The sequence below is a fragment of the Trematomus bernacchii genome, unplaced genomic scaffold, assembly GCF_902827165.1.
Source record: "Trematomus bernacchii unplaced genomic scaffold, fTreBer1.1, whole genome shotgun sequence".
In the NCBI taxonomy this organism is placed as follows: domain Eukaryota; kingdom Metazoa; phylum Chordata; class Actinopteri; order Perciformes; family Nototheniidae; genus Trematomus; species Trematomus bernacchii.
Window position 1 is genome coordinate 6,062,108 of NW_022987564.1, and position 25,626 is coordinate 6,087,733.

General features: G+C 41.2%; 1 protein-coding gene across 1 annotated transcript in view; it reads right to left on the reverse strand.

Annotated features, from left to right (window-relative positions):
* Positions 1 to 24,643, reverse strand: part of vps50 (VPS50 EARP/GARPII complex subunit) — a 108,510-nt gene extending 83,867 nt beyond the window's left edge. Inside the window, exons 1-5 of the mRNA XM_034124867.1 lie at positions 24,439 to 24,643; positions 23,855 to 23,923; positions 13,854 to 13,976; positions 12,928 to 12,999; positions 5,703 to 5,756 (exon numbers count right to left, since the gene is read on the reverse strand). Of these exons, the coding sequence (XP_033980758.1) occupies positions 5,703 to 5,756; positions 12,928 to 12,999; positions 13,854 to 13,976; positions 23,855 to 23,923; positions 24,439 to 24,471 (351 nt within the window). The 5' untranslated portion in view covers positions 24,472 to 24,643. The remainder of the gene's footprint in view (positions 1 to 5,702; positions 5,757 to 12,927; positions 13,000 to 13,853; positions 13,977 to 23,854; positions 23,924 to 24,438) is intronic.
* Positions 24,644 to 25,626: the final 983 nt, after the last annotated feature.

The following is a 25,626-nucleotide window of genomic DNA, read 5'->3' on the forward strand; positions in this document are numbered from 1 at the left end:
GCATCAATCTGGTGCACTTTGAGGGCAACATTAAGAGATTTATGGATACAGTTCTCAACACTCATATGAAACAGAACTGTATATATTTCAATAATCAAAAAGCCATTAGAATATGCTCACAACCAATAACAAATCATTGATAAACTCCTCTCTCCTATCTTTATCTTACCTAGTCTGCATTTTTTCTTTTTATTTATGCATATTTGACTAATCACTCCCCTTTCAAACTGTGTTTTTTATTTTTGTACTGACCTATAGTACACATTGGAAGGATTTCTTAACTTATTTTATATACAACTATATATTACATAGATGGAAATATTTGTTTACATAGATGACCAAACCGTTTGAGACCCACTGAGATAACTAGACTAAAGTTTACAACCTAATCACTCAGAGAGTCCTTTACCTCCCTGAGCTGACGTTATCTCTCTCAGTCCGACAGGAGAGGACTCTCCCTCTCCTTATTGTTGAAACAGCTTCTAATCTCCGTTAGCTCCGAGCTAGCACTAGATGCTAACAACAACCCACGTAACTCTCTCAGTCTCTCTCTCTCTGTCTCTCTGTCTCTCTCTCTGTCTCTCTCTCTCTGTCTCTCTCTCTCTCTCTGTCTCTCTCTCTCTATTTCTCTCTCTCTCTCTCTCAGTCTCTCAAAGTCCGACAGGAAAGAGCTCTCCCTCTCCTTATTGTTGAAACAGCTACTAATCTCCATTAGCTCCGAGCTAGCACCAAATGCTAACAACAACCCCCGTAACTCTCTATGTCTCTCTCTCTCTGTCTCTCTCTCTTTCTATCTCTCTCTCACAAGATGCGCTCGTGCCACACACACAGACGCTCCTCCGTGACGATGACCGCTTGCGTGTAAAAAAAAAAAAAAAAAAAAAAAAAAATGTAAAAAGTGGGGGGGACACAAATGGGATTTTGAAAAGTGGGGGGGACATGTCCCCCCTGTCCCCAGTGGAAATTACGCCCATGTGTACAGGCATCAATCTCACAGAAAAATCCCAATCACCAATATCTTAAAAATAATGGAAAGTTTTCAATCGATCAATGACTACCATGTATATCAGTGCAAATAATTGGTTCCTTTAAATCAGTCAAGTCAATGCTTATTTTGTAGGGAGAAAATAAGTGCACCCAGGGTCAAATCTGTTCAAGGAAGGAGTAATTTATTTCCTGTGCTGAACGGAAACTATTATGTCCCTTCACCAGAAGAACACACAGTTTCTCTCACTACCCCATATTAAGATGGCAATTATCAACCCACAGATAATACTGTGAACACAGCAGTTGCTGGAATGGAGAACCACTCATGCATTCAGAAATGTGCACAAATCCACACAGGAAAAGCCCGAAAACAGCTTGATTACACACATTCAGCTTCAAACAGAATCACACACTGGCTCAACCTGCTGAGTGCTCAGTGTGTAGCCTGAGGCTCCAATTTGTTGTTGTACTACTGATGCTGTCCATCCTGTCTTCAAGCTACAGTTAACCCGACAGTCAGAAGGGCTTTATCAGCTCGGATTGTGTAACTGGAAATACAAATGTGCACAGTGGCTATTTCTCGTTTTTGAGTAGAAAGAGTGTTTAGGAGTTGGTACACTTATTCAAAAAGGGAAGCTGAATTTTACTATACAACCACACACAAATGCAGTTAAACCACCGATCTGTATGTACTGTACATATACAGAAAGGTGAGCTAAATCAAGCGCAATTAAACTATACAACCCGACTCCTACAATGTCCACAAACGGAGGCTCTGGTGTAGGTAGTGAAGGTCAAAGAGAAAGAAGTGTGACGTCAAAGAGGAGAGTTTTTCCAGGCTTCTTTATTCATATATTCATAAGAAGTCCTCCCTAGGACCCTACAGCACATTGGCTATGCACTGGCTCCTTGTGTTACCCATTCTGCCTATATAATGATGCTGCTGTTTGGGTCCTGCCCTCATCGCTTTTTATGCATTAAGGTTAAAAAAAGAAAACAATAGGGAAATTGTGTTTAAGAGACAGGGATTCACAGATGGAGATGATATTGTTTGTATACAGTATGCTTATGTCTCAACATTCCTACACAGTTACTTTAAGGGTTAATTGACCATGCATATTAATGACGTTGGTTTGTTTAAATGTCTAATCTCCCCAATGGCACAGCCTTTACACCCCCATGCATTTTTCACACTGAAATATTAAACTCTTTCAAAGGAGGCAACTGGGAAACACAAACAAAGGCACCAGCATAAATAAGTGTTTCCAGGGGGAAATGATCAAATGCAGTGTTACAGAATAAAGTCATTTTCTTATGGTGTTCAGTACAATTTTAGTCAGAGCTATCCTAGGAAAAAATCATTACAACTTAGACCCCCAGAAGGTAATGTTTCTCTCCTGACAAGGCTAAGGGTCATGCAGTTGGCCACTCAATTCGAACCTGTCTATCTTTGAGAGATAGGAAAGGGCAGTTCCTTTAAATCTTCACACATCCCTTTTTATTGATCCAGCAATTGAATTGGATCCCGCCTTGAACTCATGGAATATCATGTAAAGTTATCTGTCAACTTCAGAAAATCTAATTCCGGTGAAGAGGTATAACAATAATTAAAAAAAGAGCAGAAAAATGCGGGCACCTGAATTATATCTACCATTCATCAACCTTTTCTAAAAGAATCAATAACAAAGGCTCTGGCTTTCATGTAACCATCCACAGGAGGAGGCCTGGTCACACTTCTGACCCCTTTGCGGGTGCATTTGTCGCTTGAGAGAAGCAGCAGTGATCATACAAAAGCTCCAACAGAAGAAAGGTTTGCCACTACATAGCTATGACTCATGTCAGACGCTTAGCGGGCCATCATTGCAGGCACCGAGGCATGAGTGTGTGTTTGCACTATTTATGTGTCCTCCGATGTGTTATACACAGCACGAAAGCACTGGGGAGAAGTGGCATTGTGCCCTGTGGCTGTGTTTTTGCAGCAGTATGTGTTTCTGTGTAGATGTTTGATACAATATCACACAGAGAGGGTAAAGAACTTTGAGAAAGAAATCATACGAGAGAAAATAGCAGGATGGAAACTGATAAAACCCTCCATATAGAAACAGATCAAGAGTTTAGCAATAAGTTGCTCATTGTGTGAATGTCTGAATAATAGGAAATTAAGTAGTGAAACTTCCTTCTTCAGTGGATGTAGAAACTGAACTATAAACTCCACAGGGAATTTGCAGTCTAAGAGAATGAGGGCATAGACGGGTCAATGGAAATGCCCCCGAAATCCCTGGCAACTTCTGCTAATAAGGCCTGCTGTCATTTGGACAGAGATGCAGGGAGGGTCACAGAAATAATGATCAATTTGCTATTCATAGACTGACCTTTAAAAACTTTACAGTGTTGGGCGATCTGACTACAATTTCACTACATACCAAATGTGTTGAAGCTGTCAGTCATCTGCTTTGTCTTGCTGGGATCAAAGCTTAATTGACTAAACACAGATTTGACTAATTTTAATAATAGGACTAGAGAAGTCAGCGACGATATCACCACCTCACCTCCTGGATCCTGGACTACCTCACCAACCGCCCACAGTACGTGAGGACCAGGGAGTGTCAATCAGACACCATCATCAGCAGTACGGGGGCCCCCCAGGGGACACCGTTTCTCTTCACCCTCTACACTGCAGACTTCACCCACAACACTGCAACCTGTCACCTGCAGAAGTTCTCTGACGACTCCGCCATCGTTGGCCTCATCTCCAACGAGGACGACAGGGAGTACAGGGAGCTGACGCAGGACTTCACCCTCTGGTGCCAGAGGAACCACCTCCAGCTCAACGCAGCGAAGACTAAGGAACTGGTGGTGGATTTCAGACGGCGCCAACACTCCCCCCCGACACCAGTGAACATCCGGGGAGCGGACATTGAGATTGTGAAATCTTACAAATACCTGGGTGTTCATCTGAACAATAAACTGGACTGGACTGATAATTCTGCTGCTACAAGAAGGGACAGAGCATACTCTTTCTGCTGAGGAGACTGAGGTCTTTCGGGGTGCAGGGGGCACTCCTTCAGACTTTTTACGACTCTGTTGTGGCATCAGCCATTTTCTATGGTGTGGCCTGCTGGGGCAGCAGCATCTCGGCTGCTGACAGCAAGAGACTGAACAGACTGGTAAGGAAGGCCAGCTCTGTCCTGGGGAGTCCTCTGGACACTGTGGAGGTGGTGGGAGACAGGAGAGTGGCAGCCAAGCTGTCCTCCCTGCTGGACAATATGTCCCACCCCCTCCAGGACACCCTGTCCTCACTGTGCAGCTCCTTCAGCGACAGGCTGCTGCACCCCAGCTGTCTCAGAGAGAGATACCGCAGGTCCTTCCTTCCTGCAGCGGTCAGACTATACAACCAGCACAGCCCCTAGTAGACCCCCTCTCCCCTACACACACCACAGCACAGACTACATCACCCCTTGCTGCTAAATACCAATCAACTATGTGCAATATGTGCTATATGTGCAATATATATGCCGTTAATAACTGTGTAATTTATACCTGGCTGCTAAATCCTTAGAACCGTTACAAGGTGTGTATTTTGCATTTTGCATTTTGTAAATTGTGTAACTTGCTGCTGTTAAATACCATCAAACTATGTGCAATATGTGCTATATGTGCAATATATACATTATATACATATGCCATTAATAACTGTGTAATATATACCTGGCTGCTAAATCCTAAAAACTGTTACAGGATTTGTATTTTGAAAAGTATGTCACTTTTTTTTTTTTATTATATTTTTATTATATCATAACTTAGTACTTTTTTTTAACATATGTAACATTAAGCTGTCTGTGGCTCTTTCCTGCTGTAACGATGCAAATTTCCCCTCTGTGGGACTAATAAAGGTATTCTGATCTGATTCTGATAGTAAGTTATCTTCCTCTCTTTATGGCACTAGATACTGTATGCAGCAAACGTGGAAGCAAATTAGGAAACTGAAATGTTGATTAATGTGCACCGTCTCGCGTAAAGAAATAAATGAATTCCTTTGAAAAACAAGAGACAGACATCCTATACGACGACAGCCCAGTGGCACTCCTCTTTAATGATGGAAACGATTACATCTGCTCATCATTATCCAGCACATTAGAACCAAAACATTGTGTTCACCGTCCCAAGCAATCAACGTAAAAAGCCATAGCACACATCATCCACACCCTTATCTCACCTGGACAAAAAAGGAGCTTTGTGAGATTGCTGTTCATTGACTGCAGAGAAGCGTTTTACACATTAGTTCCCTGCAGGCTCGTCACTAAGCTCAAGGATCTCAGATTAAACACCTCACTGAGCATGTGTATCCTTGACTTCCTGACAGGCAGACCCCAGATGGTGAGGGTTAGCGGTTACACATCATTGAAGTCTCATTCTTAATAGCGGAGCACCCCAGGGCTGTGTTTTGAGCCCGCTGCTGTATCCCCTGTACACATACCACTTCTGACTAACACCACCAAGGACTCAGCAGTGGTGGGTCTGATCAAATATAACAATACAAAAGTCTAACTGTAGGAAATAGAGGATCTGATCTGCAGTGTCAAATCACTACTTCTCCTGAATGTCAGCAAAGCTAAGGAGCTGTCAGTGGGGCTTTGGGGGAAAAAAATTATTCTTCTATTCATTAAAATGACGGAAAAGTTGAGTGTGGTCCTGTGTTATAACTGGAAGCTTACCTTGACATAAGCAGGCTGTTTCTCCAGAATGAGATCGGCAACCTTTTTAGATACCTACAGAGAGAGAGAGAGGGAGACACAAGGGAGGGGGGGGTATTACACATAGAAAAGACTGAAAGACACAGTTTGATGTTCTTCCAAAATGTCTCCCCACAAAGACACTTTGTGCAGTGCAATCTTGCCAACAAGGATGAAGCTAGAATAACAATCACATCTCAGCCAAAGCTTTTTAAAAGAGCACCTCCCTAGCACAGTTTCATTTCAATCAATGTCTTTCTCAATGGCATTACTCTTGTTTCTTTCAGAGCAGCCTCCGTTCTCTCTGTTCCTATTGTGTTTTCTAATGTTCTTTTTTCTTTGTACCTTTTACCATTTGACACATCTGAGATGAACATGTAATGATCTTAGACCATGTTCCCTGCATATGGCATCATGTTCAGTACGCAGCTCGCTCACAAGATCAGCATGACCTCTTGTTAAGAGTTTTGATGATCGCTGCTTTTTGTTGCGGAAGGAAAAAAGCTTGAATACTCAGGGTCAATAAAAATGGAGTGAATCCTTGCCTCATACTGAAGGACCATATAAACAGTTACAAACTAGTTATCCAGTTAATCCTCATGTATGTTCAGTCCTTCAGAAAGGGCTTATTTCTAGATTCTCTGGTCTCTATCAGTGAACTACAAATAATTGATATGTAAATTCAAAAGTGAATGAAGGTCAAATGTTTAAAATCTTACTACAATTAGATGAAATGGAAATGAATATGTTGCTCATTAAAATAACAAAAGGATAAACACTTTGAGTAGTACTACAGCAGATGTGATCAACCAGCCTTCTCCCACTCACAGTGAGCAATCCCTCCTCCACCTGTTTTACTGTGAAACTATGCACAACAACACAGACATACACCCAGTCGATGTTTTATGAGTTTATTCACAGTAGTGAGGAGCTGTTCGTATATGCTAGTATGCAAAATACAAGGCTACTATTTCATTTCAACATAGTAGTCAACTGGAGACCTTAACAGATGGTGAGTGCAGCTCAATTGAAACTATTACTAGTACATGAAGATAAAAATTGCCACATAGAAAAATATATTCAGAACTATTTAGAAAAAGACATTGTGAAAGTAAATGGTGGAAAAGCATAAAACATTTGGAATCGCGTTAAAGAAGCCCAAGACACATCCTTAACTATTCACAGATCTGCCTTGATATAAGACCATAACGCTACCTTTTGACAACCCACTCAATGTAACACATTACATTGTTTTAAAGAGAGTGAAAGAGTCTAAACTCATAATGCAAACCCAGCAGTGAGTAACCAAACCCACCTGAGCCACAAGGCCAAAGTCATTCGTTCTCTGCTCGCCCTCACATTCACAAATGAAAGCTAATTGTGCAGTGAAGGGTTTGCAAAACAAGCACATGTATTATTTATTCAAAGTTGTCCTTGACTGTCAATAAACTATCATCATCCCAGACACACAGTAAGACAATTACAGCTATTTGTCTCAGTATGGATACAAACAGGCAGAGGTGGGAGTAAGTCCTACATGTGCAAGTCATGAGCAAGTCTCAAGTCTTGACCTACAAGTATCAAGCAAGTCCCAAGTCACTGTGGTGAGAGTCAAGCAAGTCAAGTCAACTCATTGCTCAGGTCAAGTCAAGTCAAGTCATACAAAATTCTGATGAATAAGCCCAGTTTCCGCATTTAAATCAGTTAAAAGACAGTGGTTATGAAAATGGATTTAACCCACACTATGATCTTCATTACATACACAGTTAATCATTTGAAATCTAATTTAGACCGATGACAATCATATTAGATTCATATTAACCCTAGAACGGCAGACAATATAGCTAGGACTCAATCAAAAAGTCTGTTCAAAAAGGCAGAATTCCAGGTAAGAAAATCGTATATGGCATTTGCCATTACACATATTTAATTTAAATTTCTGTTAACACTAGAACCGCCTCAGCGTCAGCACCTACATAGATATCATTTTCAAATAATTTAATTTGTTCCTCTTCATCATTTCCTTATAAACTAAGTAGGACGATTTAAAACTCACTTAATTGGGTTAATTTAGAAATTGCTTCAGTTTATCATCATAACAGATCAAAAAGTTCAGATTCATTTTACAATAAATCAAGGAATGATGCACTTCTACAAACAAAAACAACATAATTAAAACATTTAAACAAACTACTAAAAGTAGATGAACTACATTATTCAACAGTTTACAGTAACTTCTGATAATAACACAGGGGAAATAAACGAGGCATCTCTTTTCCTCTCTCTCTCTCCCTCTCCTGACAGCCCGTCAGTATCAGGGTTAGTACAAATGAATCCCTTGGCGGTTCTAGAGTTCATTTACCGTTTTGTCCTCTCTTTGCTTAATCGATTTGAAACCAAGTCTAAGTCTCTAGTTTAAACTTAACGTTAGCTTTCTAGCTAACACAACACATTCACGCACCTTTCTCTGTGGGGTTTTTTGTAGTGACGAATGAAGTTGGATGTTGTGGTGGTCGTGTCACTGATCTTTATGCTGCAGACCCTGCATACCGCTGTTCTCTTCTTATTAGCGTCATCGACAACATAATCCTTGAATCCAAACTTCACTATTTTTGGAGTAACGCTAGCCGCTGCCATGTTAACTGACGGTCCTGCCGTCTAGTGGGTTGCCAGGTTTGCGCGCACAGCGCTATAATCACCCAATCACGTTTTTCGAAAAAACTAAACGTAATATCTCACTACAAAAACAAACGCAAATATTTAATTTTAAACAGTCAAGTCCTTTCAAGTCATCTGTCTCAAGCTTAAGTCAAGTCTCAAGTCATGAATACCAAGTCAAAGTCAAGTCAAGTCTTTTATCAATGTTAGTCAAGCAAGTCTCAAGTCAAAAAATATGCGACTCGAGTCTGACTCGAGTCAAGTCATGTGACTCGAGTCCCCACCTCTGCAAACAGGGTTATGAAGGGAAGTTATAGGAGAAGACAGATAACGTATACAGACTACACTCACACACATTGTCTATTATGAATGGAAAAGCTAACGAATACAAGCATTGATAACATGTTTGGACAATTTGCTCATTAGCAAGAAGGCTGCAGACTGTAGATATACATAGGATTATGATACATGTGTCTGAATGAGAAGATGTTTACTCCTTCTTGCAAGTGTTTACAGAGATGTATGAGGCAATTAGTGCTAAATTAGCTAGCACTAATTAGGGATGGTAGCAATGAAAAAGACTCAAGCAACTCAGTAATAGTGAAGGTCAGTCTTTCTGATTAAAAGAGCCAAGGGCTGAGACACAACAGTGTGGATTCACTAGTACCAGAGCAATGTGGCCCGAATTCCTTTTGAAGCTGCGTGTCTCATTTTCATGATACGATGTCATCTCTGGTGCTCCATTTTCACACACAAACACACACACACACACAACATGAAACTTCCTCTGCTCAGCGGGACATCGTTTCAGCCTGACTGAAACACAGGGAGAAATTTGGCAGCCAGGCAGGGTGTAGGCAAAGGTTGCATAAGCATTACTAACTTTTTTTTTAAAGTGCGTGGTGGGAGAAAAATGAATTATTGCTGCAGGAGGGTTAGTCATCTCTAGCTTTCAAGTTTCATTAAAAATGTAATATGTTCATCAAAGTTATCAACATCGCCCCCTTTCGACATCTTTGCAGCCTACGTTACAGAGAAGAAAGTCACTATGAGGGTTTGGAATGCAAAACGTTGTCATACTTATGATGAGGTGCACCTACAAAAGGAATTCTAAAACTATGATAAGGATTTTGTTACGTCAAATAAGAGTTTAGATGGCAAAAACATTGAATATAAACCAGTCGGAGTCTAATACAAGCAGCATGTGTGTTCATAATAATGAAGGCTCTCTTCTGTGAGTTTACATTAATTACGGCAACAACACACAACCAGACTGTGCCTCTGGACCTTGACATGTTTTTAGTACTTAAGTCTCGCAGCACTAAAAGCAAATTGAGTTAGTCCAAAAGTCCAAGTAATCCGAATGTTTGCTATCATCTTGTATCTACAAAAGGGGAAACTGAAGGGGAGGTTGAAGAAGGATGCAGCTGAGTTTGAGTTTTTAACTTATTCCTATTTCAACGTGTTCAAGCATTGTCATTGTTTTCAGTATTTCCATATTAAATAGCCATCTGATTAAAGGCGTGTCTTTTCTTCTTTTATGCTGTATGTGTTCCCTACCAAAGAGCCCCTTCTTTACACTAGATTGAACTTCCTAGGACTCATGATTTCTTTTTGGACCACAGAAAGTTCATTCTGCCCTACAACAGATGACTCAGAAGAAGGTGGAAAGGAGAGAGGATGATCATGCATCTAGTCACAAAGTTCCTTACAGCAGGAGTTCAGAGAGAGTAGCAGACAGGTACAAGCAGTACATGGTACTGTTTTTTATCCTTATCACCTTTATCTCATGTACTCAAGCCCTCCCTAACACACAGACAGGCAAACACACACAAACCTCACGCTGCTTTATAGCATCATCATCTGCAGGGAGGAAAGACCCTCACGAAACCCCCATAGTGAGAAACTGAAAGCATTATTATCACTTTAGCAGAAAGCTATGTTCTGACGACTAGGACACTCTGCAGGCTGGGATGAAAGTGTGTGTGTGTATGTGTGTGTTTGTAGGGGACCCATTATGTGTCCAGTATTGCTGCACCTATATAAATTGCCAAACTATAGAGAAGGTCTTTCCATCAGGAGCAGGCAGGAAATCAGCACTAGTTTGATGAAACGAAACACGTACACAATCATCCACACATACACAATACAATAAAGGAAAGAGAAGAATATGGGTGAATGATCTTTCTGAGGTACATTTTAAAATGAATTCTGATTATTGTGCGTGAAAGAAAGTTTCAAATTTTCTCCTGAATCTGGCTTGCGATAAAATACCATTGATTAATTTGGAAGTCAAGCCTTTTAGAGGTATCCATATGGGAACAAATCAAAGACAAAAATAAATCATGCTTGCTCCCTGTTAAGGCCCTGACACACCAATCTGACAACAAAGAACTGACACAGACCGACCCCGACTGTCGCGTCGCCTCGCGTCTCTGCGGATTGGCGGTGTGTCGCACTGGAACACACTACAAAGACTTCAGCCGACGGCCAAGAAGCACGTACGAACTGCGCATGCGTGGCAAAAGTGTTGTTTTTTTAAATAACGTTTGATTATTTTACCATGGAAAAAATATGGCAGGAGGCTCCATGTTTACCAATCCCATAACTCTGATTGATCGATGGGATAGAGAGACCGGAGCACAACGGAAAAACACAAACACAGTATTTTCTTTAATAAATTGTTCTCTGGTTTATAGTTTACCTGCCTCTGTACTCTACTTTGTGTATACCGTACATTATTTGTATGAAGTTTTCCAATATTTTGTGACAACTGTAAGATCATTTAAGTAAAAAACAAGTATAAACAAGTGAAAGTACGATTTTTTTTAACAAAAGCCTCAAGGTTTTAATTGGATAAACAGGCAGAAGGTTTGCTCATTTAGGCTCAGGATCGCAGGTTTGTATTGACGAGTTTGCTGAAAAACAAAGCTCCAGATTTCCTGCCTGACTAGTACACACTGGACTAATTATCATGGCTGTTCCAGGGAGGTGCCTACCGGCTCGCTGCCAGATAGAGAGACAGAGAGAGAGGACATGTTATAGTACGATTGTCTACTCTAGGGCTCCATTAATTTGTAGGTCTCACCATGCCACAGGCCTCAGAGTCCGGAGCATTGTCTCAACTAGATAGACAGCTCTGTGGGCAACTACCAAACATGTCAAGAGAGGGGACATTTGGGGAAGAGCGGCATGTATGAAGAAGAGGGATAAGGGGAATCATTGAGGGAATAGCTGAGGCGAGGTACAGCAAATCCAGCTTAGAGCCGAGGGAGCTGTGGAGACAAACAGGTGTGTGAAAGTACAGAAGCTTGTCAGGAAGGAAGTGGGCGAAAATCTGCACTGGACTGTGAGAATTGAGGATTCCGACTGGGAAAAGGGCTTTTTTTTTCTCTACCACTTGTTTCTATAAATAGAATTTGTTGACGGGCGAGCTCTCCAGTCTGAAGCTGCGAGTACCTGACTGACCTCAGCAATACGGCCCTAAGTAAAGGGTCCAGCTGTGGCCGCAGAAGGAAAAGGTACTCACTGACGTCAGAAGAGTGGGCAATCAGAGTTCAGGGACAAAGAACAATCTATGGCTATTGGATGTAGGTCCATTATGGCCTAAAGTACCTCTGAATGGTGTTCAGAGGGGTTATTGCTCCTGTACAGCCACACACACACACACACACAGTTGACTGGGGTGGAACAGAAGAAGTTGTCACGCAGGCAGACAAGTGTGGCTGACACGAAAATTGTAGGAGCTCTGAGATACATTGCTAGAAATTGTAGACATTTCAAGCTTCTATCATTACATGTTACTTGTTAGAGGCTTTTATCCAAAGCGACTTACATACTCAATACTGTGGACAATTCCCACAGGAGCAATTTGGGGTGAAGTGTCTTGCCCAGGGACACAACGACATGCTGACTGCAGTGGGGTTTGAACCTGTGACCCCCTGATCCGAACTCCAAGGCTCTATCCACTGCGCCACACGCCTCCACAAAATGGAAATTGTCAGGTAAGCCAGTGTGATTTAAAGCAGTACTGTCTTTTTCCTGAGGAGCTACTTAATAGCCCTTGAGGTGGGATTGTTTGGTGAAGAAAGAACTTTAAACCTCAAGTTGGCATCTAGCTTTGTGACCACAGTGCTCCAAGTAAAGTGGTTACTTTTATACTTTTATACTTTTATAAGCGTTAACTATTAGGATGTGAGCTTGGGTCTGAACTTGCCACCGGTGCACATCTGGTGCCGCACCTTAGCAAATACTGCAGACTGTTTCCGATAGTACTTCTCATGCACTACTTATAACCAGGAAAGTATCTTGAAATCCAAAATGAAATTCGCATTACAAAAATCGATTGAATAACAGGTCCAACTCAAGTTCCATTTATTCGAGCTTTTAGAAAATGGTCTAATGGCCCTTATCAAGTACCTCATGTGGAACCTACTTTCCAGTTTGATACAAACCAATATGACAGGTTTGAAAATGTAACCTTGATTGTTTCATCATAGTGTGTGTGAGTGTGTGTGTGTGTGTGGGGGGGGGGGGGGGGGGAACTTACTGATGCCTGTTGTTTCTTCAGCTTGTCTCTGTACTCCTCCAGCTCCTGCAGGTTTAGCTCAGGGGGTAGTTTCTATAAATCATACACAAATATACAAACATACAACCTTATTGTGTGTTCACAATACATCTTCCTACACAGTTGAAAGAACCCGAGGCTTTTGCAAAAACGTCCAAATGTCTATCATTTTCATTGAGTTAAAGTGTCAGACAGAGAATATTTAATGTAGATTTTCTTTACCCTGAGAGGGCTTATCCTCAATTCTAAGCATCTTAATTTTCAAAGATATCTCCCTACCTTTTAAAAAAAAAAAAAGCTTAGCTGATTTCACTGAGGATTGCATAGCTCCACCATTAAAGAAACATAACAAAAGATTTTGCTACACCTAACAGTCAGTGCCAGATCATGAGTAAGATTAGTCAAGAAGTTAGAAGATGTTATTTAGTAAACAGCAAACCAACTCTGCTACGGGAAGAAGATATTACAAATCCACGGGCCAGAGGATGATAGGTAATTACTTTCCCCTTGACTGAGAGTCTCATTTCAGATGGTGTAGCAATACCAAGATAAATCTAATGAGATTTCACACCCTTTCTCTGTCGAGCAGATGCAATCCATCAATCCGCACGTCATTGGTGCGCATGCGGCTCGGCAGAAGGGTAAAGAAACATCAGGTGAATGGAGCTTTAACTCTGCCAGTCAGACACGCATCAAAGCGCACGGGACGATAGTGATTCATATTACAAATGCAATATTGCTTATCTGAATAACTTTAATGGGGTTGGTTGTATGAAATCATTATTATTTTATAGAGGGAGGCGTGGGAACTTGGGAGTGGGTCTCTACTAGTCTTATTTTTACAAGAGAGTGGGGCTCGTTCAGTCAATGACGGACGTGCTCTCTGGTTCATACAAAGAATATCTGACCTCCAGTTCGTGCTGCACCATGTCGAAGGAGTCGTTTGAATAGTACAGCTCCTCGATGCTGTCGATCATCTCCTGCTCCGCCTGGGGGTCGATGGGCTGCTCCCTCAGCTCCCGCAACTCCTCCTGACAAGAGGGGGACAAATAGAGGGATGATTAAAAGCTGTCCTTGAAGTAAGCATTTTCAAAAGTTCCAGACACACTGGGACACAAACAGAAAAGCGTCCAAAGAACAGAGACTTACATCATCTTGTAAGTGACAACAAAAACAGAGTCTCTGATAACACATTAACATAAATAACATCAACACACAGTTAAAGGGTAATACAAGGGGGAACATGGCATGGGAAAGAACAATAAAGGGAATGGAGATAGGATTAAAGGAAAAGGAGGTACAGAGGAGTTTAAGGACACGGGCAAGGGTGAAGGACGGAGTGAAAGGAGGACAGAATAAAAATGAGGGAAAGAGGAGATGTGTAGTGAGAAAAAAAGAAGTGGTAATCGCATAGTTTCAGATTGCAGCTTGTTTCGTTTAAAAGCTGTCATGGGGGTTGGAAGGAAGCCTTGAGAGAAAACACAAGAAGAAAGGAATGACCGAAAAATACAACGGGGATTCCCCTTCAGAGCATCTCTGGGAGACATCAGAGCCTCATTGATTAACATGATGTGCATCCGCCGAGGCTTATAACTGCAGCGAGTCTTTTAGATGAAGGTTTTTAAGCCGGCATTCCCAAGGAGCCCAGATATAGTCAAGTCACGGGTCGATAACAATGCGGTGGAATGACCGTGTTAGCACAATAGGAACAAATAGAACTAAGGGTGCGTGTCCCAAGTCACTTCACATTTACTCTACTATGCCCCGTATTTAACCTCCAACATTTTTATTTGAATGTCCGAAATGGTGTGACATTATTGCTTTTTGGCGTCTTAGGGAATCCAAACAATGGAATAAACAATGTAGTGTACGTGGCAGTGCATTGTATTTTAATAAATACAGAAATGACCAAATATTAAGTAAGTAATGGGGAATGTAATTAGGATTCAGGGATTATAAATAAATGTGGCAAAATATCTAAAAGTTGCTAAAAATATTTCAGTCTCCAACCAACCAGCCAAGCAGCAATGCCATCTATACATTAGTGTTGCTAGCATAGCTAAACATATTACAAATATCTTAGTATTATATTAAATCCAACATAAAGAGAACATCTCATCATATGGGGGTTCACTTAATGCCTTGAGATCCTTTACAGAACACCAGAGCACAATAGCACTAAAAATAGACTGTTGGCTTGGGAAGGAGGTGAACCAGGATGGATGTGGAATTAAAGGATTAATGCTATATACGCCCACTATATGCATTCACAGTAGATCAAATAGAGATATATAGAAATCACTATCAAAGATCTGCACAGATCATCTCATTTGGACTTCATGAGATATCAGTCATTGATCAAAAAAACCTTGTTACACAGCTGCCTAGCCACACATATGTTCCCCATCTACTATCAGCAAGAAGCGTGCAGCTAGGCGATGAAGTGTGCCACCATGTAACCGAATCTCTCTCTGTGGGTGAGAGTGTGTCTGGCTGAGAGACATTTATATGAGGTCGCTGCTGTGAGTCAATTTAACGTTCCCACTACGCTGTAAAATATAGACCGATATCAATCAATTACACAAACAGAATCACTTTTATATACATTTTATACCAGGCAATTGGGAGGATGGTAATAAACGTGTGCTTGTATCCGTGCCTGTGTGTGCGTGTGCGTGTGCGTGTGCGTGTGTGTGTGTGTGTTGCCACGTTTGAATCAGGTAAAGGAGTGAGCTAAAGCCCCGGGGGAAATGTGTGGGTGAGCGTGTGAGATTGGAAATGAGGGGTAGAGGTAGGAGATCACGCTCTGCCATCAGAAGGGTGGGTGGGAAATCAGCTCAAATGAGAAGGGAGGCAGAGCGGGGAGGGAGGAGGGGGGGGGGGGGGGGGATGAGCTGGATGACTCATTGGTAGAGAAAGTTAGAGGGAAAAGAAAAAGAGAGAGGAATGAGTGAAACAAAGGACAATGATGTGAAGCCTCTCCAGTGTGGTTAGAGCAATTCACCTCCCCTGTGTCAGGCTTTTCTCAAGTCTCCTACCTGCAGAGACGTGCAAAACTCCACACAACTTAAAGTGAATGACTACTTGAGAGGCTACCTCGGGTTAAATAATCCCCTTTCCTCCCCTGGAGCTGCGTGGGCACGAAACAAAAGAGACGCCCCTGTGCCCCCCCATGTGAAACCCAACATCAGCTGCTGTGAGGCTTTCATCAAATTTCACTTTGAAGGATGAGGGACAAACAAATCACCCTCCGACCTCCTCCGCAGATTAATGAAACTCTCGTCTCGTTGCAGGAAATTAGAAATCTATTTGCATGCAAACGTGCGGGAGGTTTAACAAGCGTTATCAAAGAATGAAAGCAGATATGATTGAATGTGGAAAATCAAGCGAAACAAAAAGGTGCTCAACAACAAAAGGCCTGATGAAATAATAAACAAAAGGTGGACACTAGAGAAAAGACAGAGGGGTGACGAGACTGAGTGCGGGGCTAATTAGTTCCACTAAGATATAATTTATTAGATGAACAAATCAAAACCTTCTTATTGTTATCAGCGCTGGCTGTATATCCCTATCTGATTAACTCAGTTGTCATGCAGTTGTTTTGTTACATGAGGAGGCACAATTAGACAAAAACTCAAACCTGATTGGGTCATTTGAGGGCATGAGAAGTGTCATAGTGTTCCCCCCTAACGATAGCCTGTGTGAACTAATAACAGGTTATCAAACACGCCCTCCTCAAAGCATCCGCTCACCTTCAGTTATATATTTCTTGCACACTGGAGGCACTCAGCCAATCATATTCATCCTAAAATAGAAGGAATCACGACTATTCTAAGCAGGCGATGCACTCAACCTGTGTAGATTAGTGATGTTTTTTATAAACTGATGGTGACCCCTGCTGGTGGGAAATGGTAACAGCATGTACCTCCAGGACTAAGAGTTTTCTAGATGGATGAACTACAGTTTGCCTCGGGGAAACTTAAGTTAAAGGGGACCTATCATGCAAAATGCACTTTTGTACGTCTTTTATACATGAATATGTGTCCCCGGTGTTCCAGGGAACTCACCAAGTGTCAGAAAACACAACCCTCTCTATTTTCCTCCATACCCAAATCTCTAAAAAAGGGGCTGCAACGGATCTGATAAAAACTGATCCAGATTTGAACACTGTCCTGACGTCAGGACAGTGGCGCTACGGTTATTGGGCCAACTCCACCAATCAGGAGGAGACAGCCACGGCCATTGCCGTTCGAAAGCGCTGGAGACGCTGTAGTACATATGCCAGGCCTGTAGGTGGTGCTGTTCTCACAGAATCTGCCCTTGCAAAAACAGAGCTAAAAAATGTCAAATTGAGCAAAATGAGGCATGGCTAAAATGCATGATCTGTTTGGTATTTTGAAAAAAAAAAAGTATAAATATGCCTTATATAGGTATGGTCCTACACTATATTATTCAAATATAGCATGATAGGTCCACTTTAAATAAAACCATTTTAAGCTTCACAAAGATATTATGTACCAGCTTGTTCTGGAGATTTACTAAACCGGTATCACACTTCTCAATCAATCACACTTGAAAGTAGAAATATTAGGAATATGTTGAAATTATTGTTGATTCGAGAACTGCTTTAACATACATTATGAGATAAAAATAGAGACGGGTAGGCTGGATAGGGTGGAAAAGGTTATGAGACTCAGCACACCTGCAAAGAAAATCCTTATAACTGAGAGAGACAGCCGCTTTGAAAAAGATAAGGATAGGAGAGAAGAAAGATATGTGTTTGTTTTAGTCAACCCACAAAGCAGCTTACATCAGGAACCGAGAGACATCAAAAGCATGAAGGTGATCAAAATAGCTTGGAGCCATTTGGAGTCATAAATGGTAAGGGAAATGAAAATCTGCCAATGTTGTGATTTATAAAAAGGGGTTATTTGGAGAACATGAACTTACACAAATTACTTTTTATCTAGCTTTACTTTCTCTAATGGTGTATACATACTCAACATCAATATGGTTAAGATTATATCACATTAAATCTCGGCCCGATGGACTTTTCTTTGTGACATTTTTCAAGTTTAGGTAGTTAACATGTTTAGTGGCAACACAGTGAACAAAGGGGACCAGATTTATTTGAGAGAATGGTTTCCCCTCAGGGTAAACTGCAGAGACCACAGCCTTACATCTGTGTATGGAGTCAAATCAAATGTTGTACCCCGGCAGCTATGTAGAGTGCATGGCATTAAAAAAAAACATTAGACATTTGTACCAGTCTTCTAAAAGGAATTCACTTCTGTAATCCCCTCAAGAGGGAAAACAATACAATGAATTCAGAAAAAGGCCTGTCGAAGATGACAGATGCTTTCGCGAAGCAGCAGAAACTAAACCACTTTAACAGATGCACGAACAGAACAGAGCGCCATGAAATGATGTAATATATCTGTGATAAATTAAACGTACAGAAATATACCAGGAATGAAAGCTTGGGGTAATGATTCTGGCGCTCAATGGAGAATCACATTTGTAATTGTGTCATAAAGCATATCATCAAAGATTAGACATCGAATAGGACTGGTACCAAACCCATGACGTTAACTCTATTATGCACTATACTCGGGGGGGAAGGTTATTAGTACCCTGGCAAAATGTGCAGGGGTACAATTCCCATTGGACCCTGCTGTACACCCTTTCCCTTGATACAGCGCACGCACATTTCATCTGGTCGACCTGACGACAGCTGAGAAAAGCGTTGGAAACTTCCTGATAATATTTCAAGCATTTCTGGTTTCAGAGCGTTTAGGACATTCCCTCATAATCAGCAAGAGTACAAAAAAATGCAAAACAAGACACAATGAGGACTTCTATCAAACTTGAAAGACCTATTACCTAAATAAAAACATCTGTCTGAGTAAGCATTGGTTTGTGGAGGGGAAACTGGTGGATAGGGGGTAACTGGGTTAGATAATCAAAATGTTATTGGCCACCTGTTTGATTGTGCTACCGATAGAAACAGGTGCAATGTATCATGTGACTGCAACTGAGCAAAAATGAGTCGCCACTTCCTGTTAAAGATAACAGCAAACTAAGTTAGGTACAGAATCTGTGGTCAAGACACCATTAGAGCAGAAATGATTAATCTTTTAACTGATTAGCCATCTGACTTGATACATCGGTATGTCAGTGCGATGTGAATTGAAGATCTTAAATATACAACTACAGGCTAACTACAGATCGTTTTTTCCCTGCGTATCACTCAAACGCCGTCCACCCTTCAAGTCATTTCTAAATAATGACATGACAGCATCAATTCTCCATCATCCCCCACATCAATCCTCCCCCCTACAGTGAGCCAGATGTTGCTGTCAGCTCCAGTAGGATGATAAACGACGTGAATCATGGCTAATATGGTTGGAAACACACGACTGGCACTGAGCAGTAAGTATCAGATTAAGTTTAATAATGACACGCACACACAGTCAAGCATCTTGGTCTCACTCTCCTACACAGAGCAGTGTGTTAAGTAATGCAGTGTTCCACGGCCATGGCATATTGAGAGGATTATTCACCTTTAATCAAAAAGGGTGGTAGGTTTCGGTGTATACAAAAGCCTTTGTTTGGCTCCGATTTCATTTTCCTGAAAGCTGGCGCCCTGGAGCAAAGTTAATAAAGACACGGCATAATACCGTGAAATAATAAGACCCGTGTTTTGGCTGAACACACAAAAGGCAGGTGTTTGCAGTACACACAGGGGACTTAATTCATCTGTGATATACAGAGGTAGGTTGAGGTGCATATAATCCTCATATTCATACTTAGTCTCCCCCCCATTATGCTGTCTACTACCTCATATCGCATAAGCCAAACAGAGCAGGTATAATAAGATTAACAGTAATCCTGCGGGGGGCTATTTACATGTCATTTGTTAGACGCTTTTATCCAAAGCGACTTACATACATTGAGTACTGTGGACAATCCCCACAGGAGCAATTTGGGGTGAAGTGTCTTGCCCAGGGACACAACGACATGCTGATTGCAGTGGGACTCAAACTTGTCACCCCCTTATTCGAAGTCCATCTCACTACCCACTGAGCCACAGCCTCCCATGCTGGCTATGATGCCAGCATGAACAAAGGTGAATATTTTAGGCCTAAAACCAGGGTGTTTGATGTCTGCAAATCCAGTTTGGCCACATCACCTGACGCCGATCTCAAAGCCTGGGGGGCGACATGCATCCAATGAAAAGAAAGGAATTCTTTGCTTTCCCTCAGGCTCTGATTACACCTGGAGAATAAATGACTGCTTAGCTTATCTTGATCAAGACATTGAGTCAGTGTGTTTTCCTGCAATAAAAGCTTTGTAACAACTTTGGCTGCGAATGGTAATTATCTTTTAATCTGCCCATTATATATAGTAATACATTAGTAATAAAATGTCAGAAATTAGTAAAGAATGTCCATCCTAGTTTTTCAAACACCAAGATGATGTGTATACTGTCCGAAAGTCAGTCCAAAACGCAAATATATTCACCCAAATATATATGTTATAAACACTAAAAAGCATAAAATCTTCATATTTAGAGGCTTGCATTAATGATTAATCAATTAACAAAGAAATTGCTGATTTTGTTCCTGCAGATCGACTTACAGTCAAATTATCGGAATATTTAACAACAATACTATTTACAAATTGCATATTGTCTACACCAACATGATCAAATGAACTGACTGTCCGGCAGTGGCTCAGTCAGTAGGGGCTTGGACTGGGAGCCGTAGGGTCGCTGGTCCAAGTCCCCGACCAGACCTAAAATATGGAGTGTGGACTGCTACTTGGAGAGGTCCCAGTTCACCTCCTGCCCTGCCGTGGTGCCCCTGAGCAAGGCACCGGACATCCCCCTTCCCCCCTCACTCCCATTGCTCCCCGGGCGCTGTGCAATAGCTGCCCACTGCTCCTAGTACTAGACTCCTGGTACTAGGATGGGTTAAAAGCAGAGAACACATTTCACTGTGTGTGCTGTGTGCTCTGCATGTGTGACCATTAAAGAGGGTTTCATCCCTCCCAACTCTATATATCTATCTATATTGACAGTTTATTTGGACAATAACACTTAGCACAAGCCCTATCTTTGACCAAAATAAAGATTGTCGTGTAAAAGCCTTTAAAAATAGACTATATATACTGCCCTGTCTTTTCCTTTCCTCATGAAAATACTTTACAACAAATTGAAAAGGAATTTCTCTGAACTCGTTCAGCTTCTTCTTTCGCAACTCTCATAGATGAATTACCAGAAAAGCACTTCCTTTTAGTCTTATCTTTTCAACCTAAAAAGAACATTCTATAATGGTACATCAGCAAAGCACACCACGAAGAAAGTTCCAATCACGTTAGGACTAAACCACAACCACAATCAAACTATGTCAACATTTAAAAGCCAAGTCTTTAGAAGGAGAGAAATTAAACGTCTGGTTGAATCGACCTAGCGCATATCACCCAGCACTGTGAATAAATAGAGTTGGTCACCTTCCAAATTGTACTCAGCCACATTAGCCCAAGGTCATCACTAAAAGACAAAGTCAAAGCAAAGCCAACAACAAGCAGCAGTGCATTGAAGAGTAAGTGACTCTACATTGTATAGAGCCACTCTGCAGGTTCACTCTGTCTCATCTTGGCAAATTGAATCTGTACAAGTGGATAATGAGAAATGCTTTCTACATCTAAGCATGACTGATTGCATTTTAAAACACTTGCCATGCCAAAATGCTAAAACACTATTGCAGCAGAACATATTTCACACTACTAGTGTAAAGATTGATGTGAAGTGTGTACTAAAGTGATATAAATGGGAGCCATCATTCTCTTTACATTACTGTCTGGAAAACCCTTTAAGTGTGATGTAACTGATGTCATTTGCAGGAAGCAGCTCCGTGTAATACAGTGCAAGTGTGGTCCAAGTCTAAAGCTGTCCTGACACATTCAATCCTGTTGTATTACTACGATCCATATAGCTGCTTCTGTGTTAGATGGACTTGGCTTCTATAAATAATATACCTAGTCAAGTTAACCAATATAGTAACTTCTTACACACAGATGTGTGAAAAACTGTGTAAAACTTTTTTTTAAAGGGGACCTATCATGCAAAATGCACTTTGTGATGTCTTTTATACATACATATGTGTCCCCGGTGCGTCAGGGAACTCACGCAGCGTCAGAAAATAAAACCCTCTCTCTTTTCCTCCGTACCCAAATCTTTTAAAAACGGGTGTACAACGAGCGGATACAGATTCCATCCGAACTGACGTCAAATCGGCAGCGGACCCACAGAAAGTTGCTATCAGAAACAATGCCTGACGTGTTTTGGACGTAATCTCGCCTTTGTTTACATTAGCAAGCCTCGCTAACACTCAGAGCTAACCTGTACTGTGTAGAGCACATGTGTTTAAAAAGCAGGAAATAAAAAAAAGAACTCACCTTGTGATAAACCTGCAAGAGTAAAAGCATTTGAGCTCTATACTATTTCAGAAATAATCCTTGACGTGGTTTAGAACAGGATGGCGTTTTATCACAGCAGAATTTAACTTTATCTCCGGTAGAATTCTGATCAGGCATTAGCTCCGCCTCCTCTTCTTTCTTTTTTTTTCAAGCTAAGGACCCAAGATCCGCATTTCTTTAACAGGGCTTCAAAAGAGGGGTTTGAGCAGTATGAGGCATGGCTACAATGGGTGATCTGTTTGGTATTTTGAAAAAAAAAACTTCACAGACATGTTTTGTATAGGTATGGCCCTACAATATATGTTTCAAATATAGCATAATAGGTCCACTTTAAATAAGCAGATTTAGTTGATTTTCACCGTTTTTCAGTTGTCAACAAAAAAAGGAAACAAACAGACAGACAGACAGACGGACAGAGAGACAGACAGACGGACAGAGAGACAGACGGACAGACGGACAGAGACAGACAGACGGACAGACAGACAGACGGACAGACGGACAGAGACAGACAGACGGACAGACGGACAGACAGACAGACGGACAGACGGACAGACGGACAGACGGACAGACGGACAGACGGACAGACGGACAGACGGACAGAGAGACAGACGGACAGACGGACAGACGGACGGACAGACGGACAGACGGACAGACGGACAGACGGACAGAGAGACAGACGGACAGAGGTCTGGGACAATATTAATTTTGGATTAATTATCATCATTCAATGGAACTAATCGTGATGAAATCATGAATCAAAATATGTGATAAACATGTATGTTGTTTAATCCACAATACATATGTCACAATACAAGACATACCAATTTATCAGAAAATCTGATGTAAATTATGTTGAAGGAATATTATTTGAAGACTGCAGTTATGTTTTTCCAACAGATCTTACATTTCTCTATAGTTTTACATGAACTTTAATGTTTAAAGATTCGTAATAAAATTACAATTTGTCAAGCATTCAGGTAAAATTGTTTCATATCTGTTTATTTTACATAGACTTGTGATTTGTTGACCTACCAGTAAGGATACTATATCATAGTAAATATTGCAATATCCAGATTTTAAATTACCTTTATCATGACAGAAGATGTTGGCCTTGTTATCAACCCTGGATATAGCACATCTGTCACACACTATCTATCTACTACCAGCGATCTACTTTTAAACACTTGAACATATCCTTACTTGTGGTCAATATTTCTTAGGATGACAGATGTTACATTAAATAGATGTTAAGATTTTGCTGATTTGTACTGTGTATTGAAACAAATAAAGGAGCATCAGCATATGTTCCAGTTGTCAACAAAACAGAAACAGCTCAACTACAAAGCGAATGTTTATGTGCAGCTCAAATGCATCGACCACATCAACAAAAACAGAGCTACAGCATCAGGCATGTCTTGAGGTTTACCTTGCTAGGGATCCTCAGGTTCTCAACAGGACTCAGGTCTGCTATGCTTTCCTGGGGACTTTTCAGGCCCTGTCAAAGTAAGAGTCACAGTTAGGGTTCAAACAGCTCTAAAAAGTCAAGGACAATGTACAGTTTAATGCTTCCTGTTGTCACATAACGTGCTATTCATAATCACAATACTGCACACAGCAACATTTGGAACCAGTGTGCAGATTTCTGAAAGCGATATGCTGTGTTTTGTAGTGCTGAACAAACGAGTCTAACATTACTGCAGTGCAAACTGAGAACTTCCCTAACCGCCCAGTTTCCACTGTTGTGCTCTCTTGCAGTGCTTTTCTAAAAGTAAAATCTAGGGTATAAAACTACCAATACGCCTCTATGTTCTCCATGTAGGGTAAATAATTCGTATATGTTGTGTAGCGGTTAAAAAAGCTACTGTTATTCGGGCTGAATGTGCCCTTTATTGAGCCACAAGCTGAGCTGTCAAATTAGCCAGTTAGCTTCGCTAGCTGTCATGCTAGCTACCTGCAGCTGTCAGAGACTAACCGCCAGCGGCTCGGCTTCCGTATACCTGCTTTGCTTACCTGTCGGGCCATGAGAGACTTGATCTTCTGCATCGTAAGTCCAACTTGTGTCAGGGGGGGAAATAAAAGTGTAAAGTTACAGTTTTGTTATGTTGTCAACGATGCGCCTCCATCACTACGAGAGAGAAGCCATAGTTGACTGTCACGTGACTGGCATAGCAGGAAACGGAAGATTACAAAGCATGCTGGGAAATGTAGTTTTCACATCAGGAGGTGTGTAGTGACCTAAACTGTCAGAATATCCCCTGTGTGTGTTTGATTCATTGAAAATATGTGTTGTTCTGAAGGAAAATAATATTCAAAAGTGATGTAAACATTTTGAATACATTTATACATGATATATGATACATGTACTGCTGCCTTACACCACTGGATGGTAGTAACTTAACATTGAAGAATAGTAGACTGTACTGGACAGCAATGTTGTTTTTTTTCCCCCTGAAATATAATTTGACTTCTCTCTCTTTCAGTCACCTGTAGGTTTCAGGCGAAGGTTTTGACATGCAAGAGAAGACAAAACACCAGTGTAAACATTCAAATGAATGTCTGTGGGTACTGGTATGGTGCATGCTGAGAACTATTTTACATGTAGGTTATTGATTAACACTGACATGGACCATCTGCATAATTAGCACATTTTTGAATGAAATACTTTTAATGTTATACTTCCATAACCGTCTGTAGCTTTTAGTACATGACTCTGTTGTTGACATAAACTACTGTTATCAAAAACAGGTTATGGTTCACAATTTATAACTTTGTTTTATATTATTTAATATGTGGCTGCTTTATTTAGCAAACAATATTTCCTTATGTCATCATGTCAGGTCTACCATGACTCAGTGTCATGTAGCTCCATCTCTGCCAAGTAATTAGACATGGCTCTGCATTGCGAACGGTTCAGAATAATTACAAAAACGATGCATGCCGACCCATTTAGCCTGTTTTGTAATTGCCCCCTTTAGAGTTATTTTGAGCAGCTCTTGGTTAAAAGCAGGCAGCATGCAGCAGGCAGCAGGCATGGTGAGCGATAGTTCCTGGTTAATGATGCCTTAGGATATTTCCCAGTCAAATGAAGGTGAGGTCGCTCCCCTTAGGTGAATTTACTCCACTGTTGTTTGTTAGGCACTCATCCACAGTGTGGAGCCGCCCTTAAAGCATACACTGAGACGGAACAGATGGCAGCCC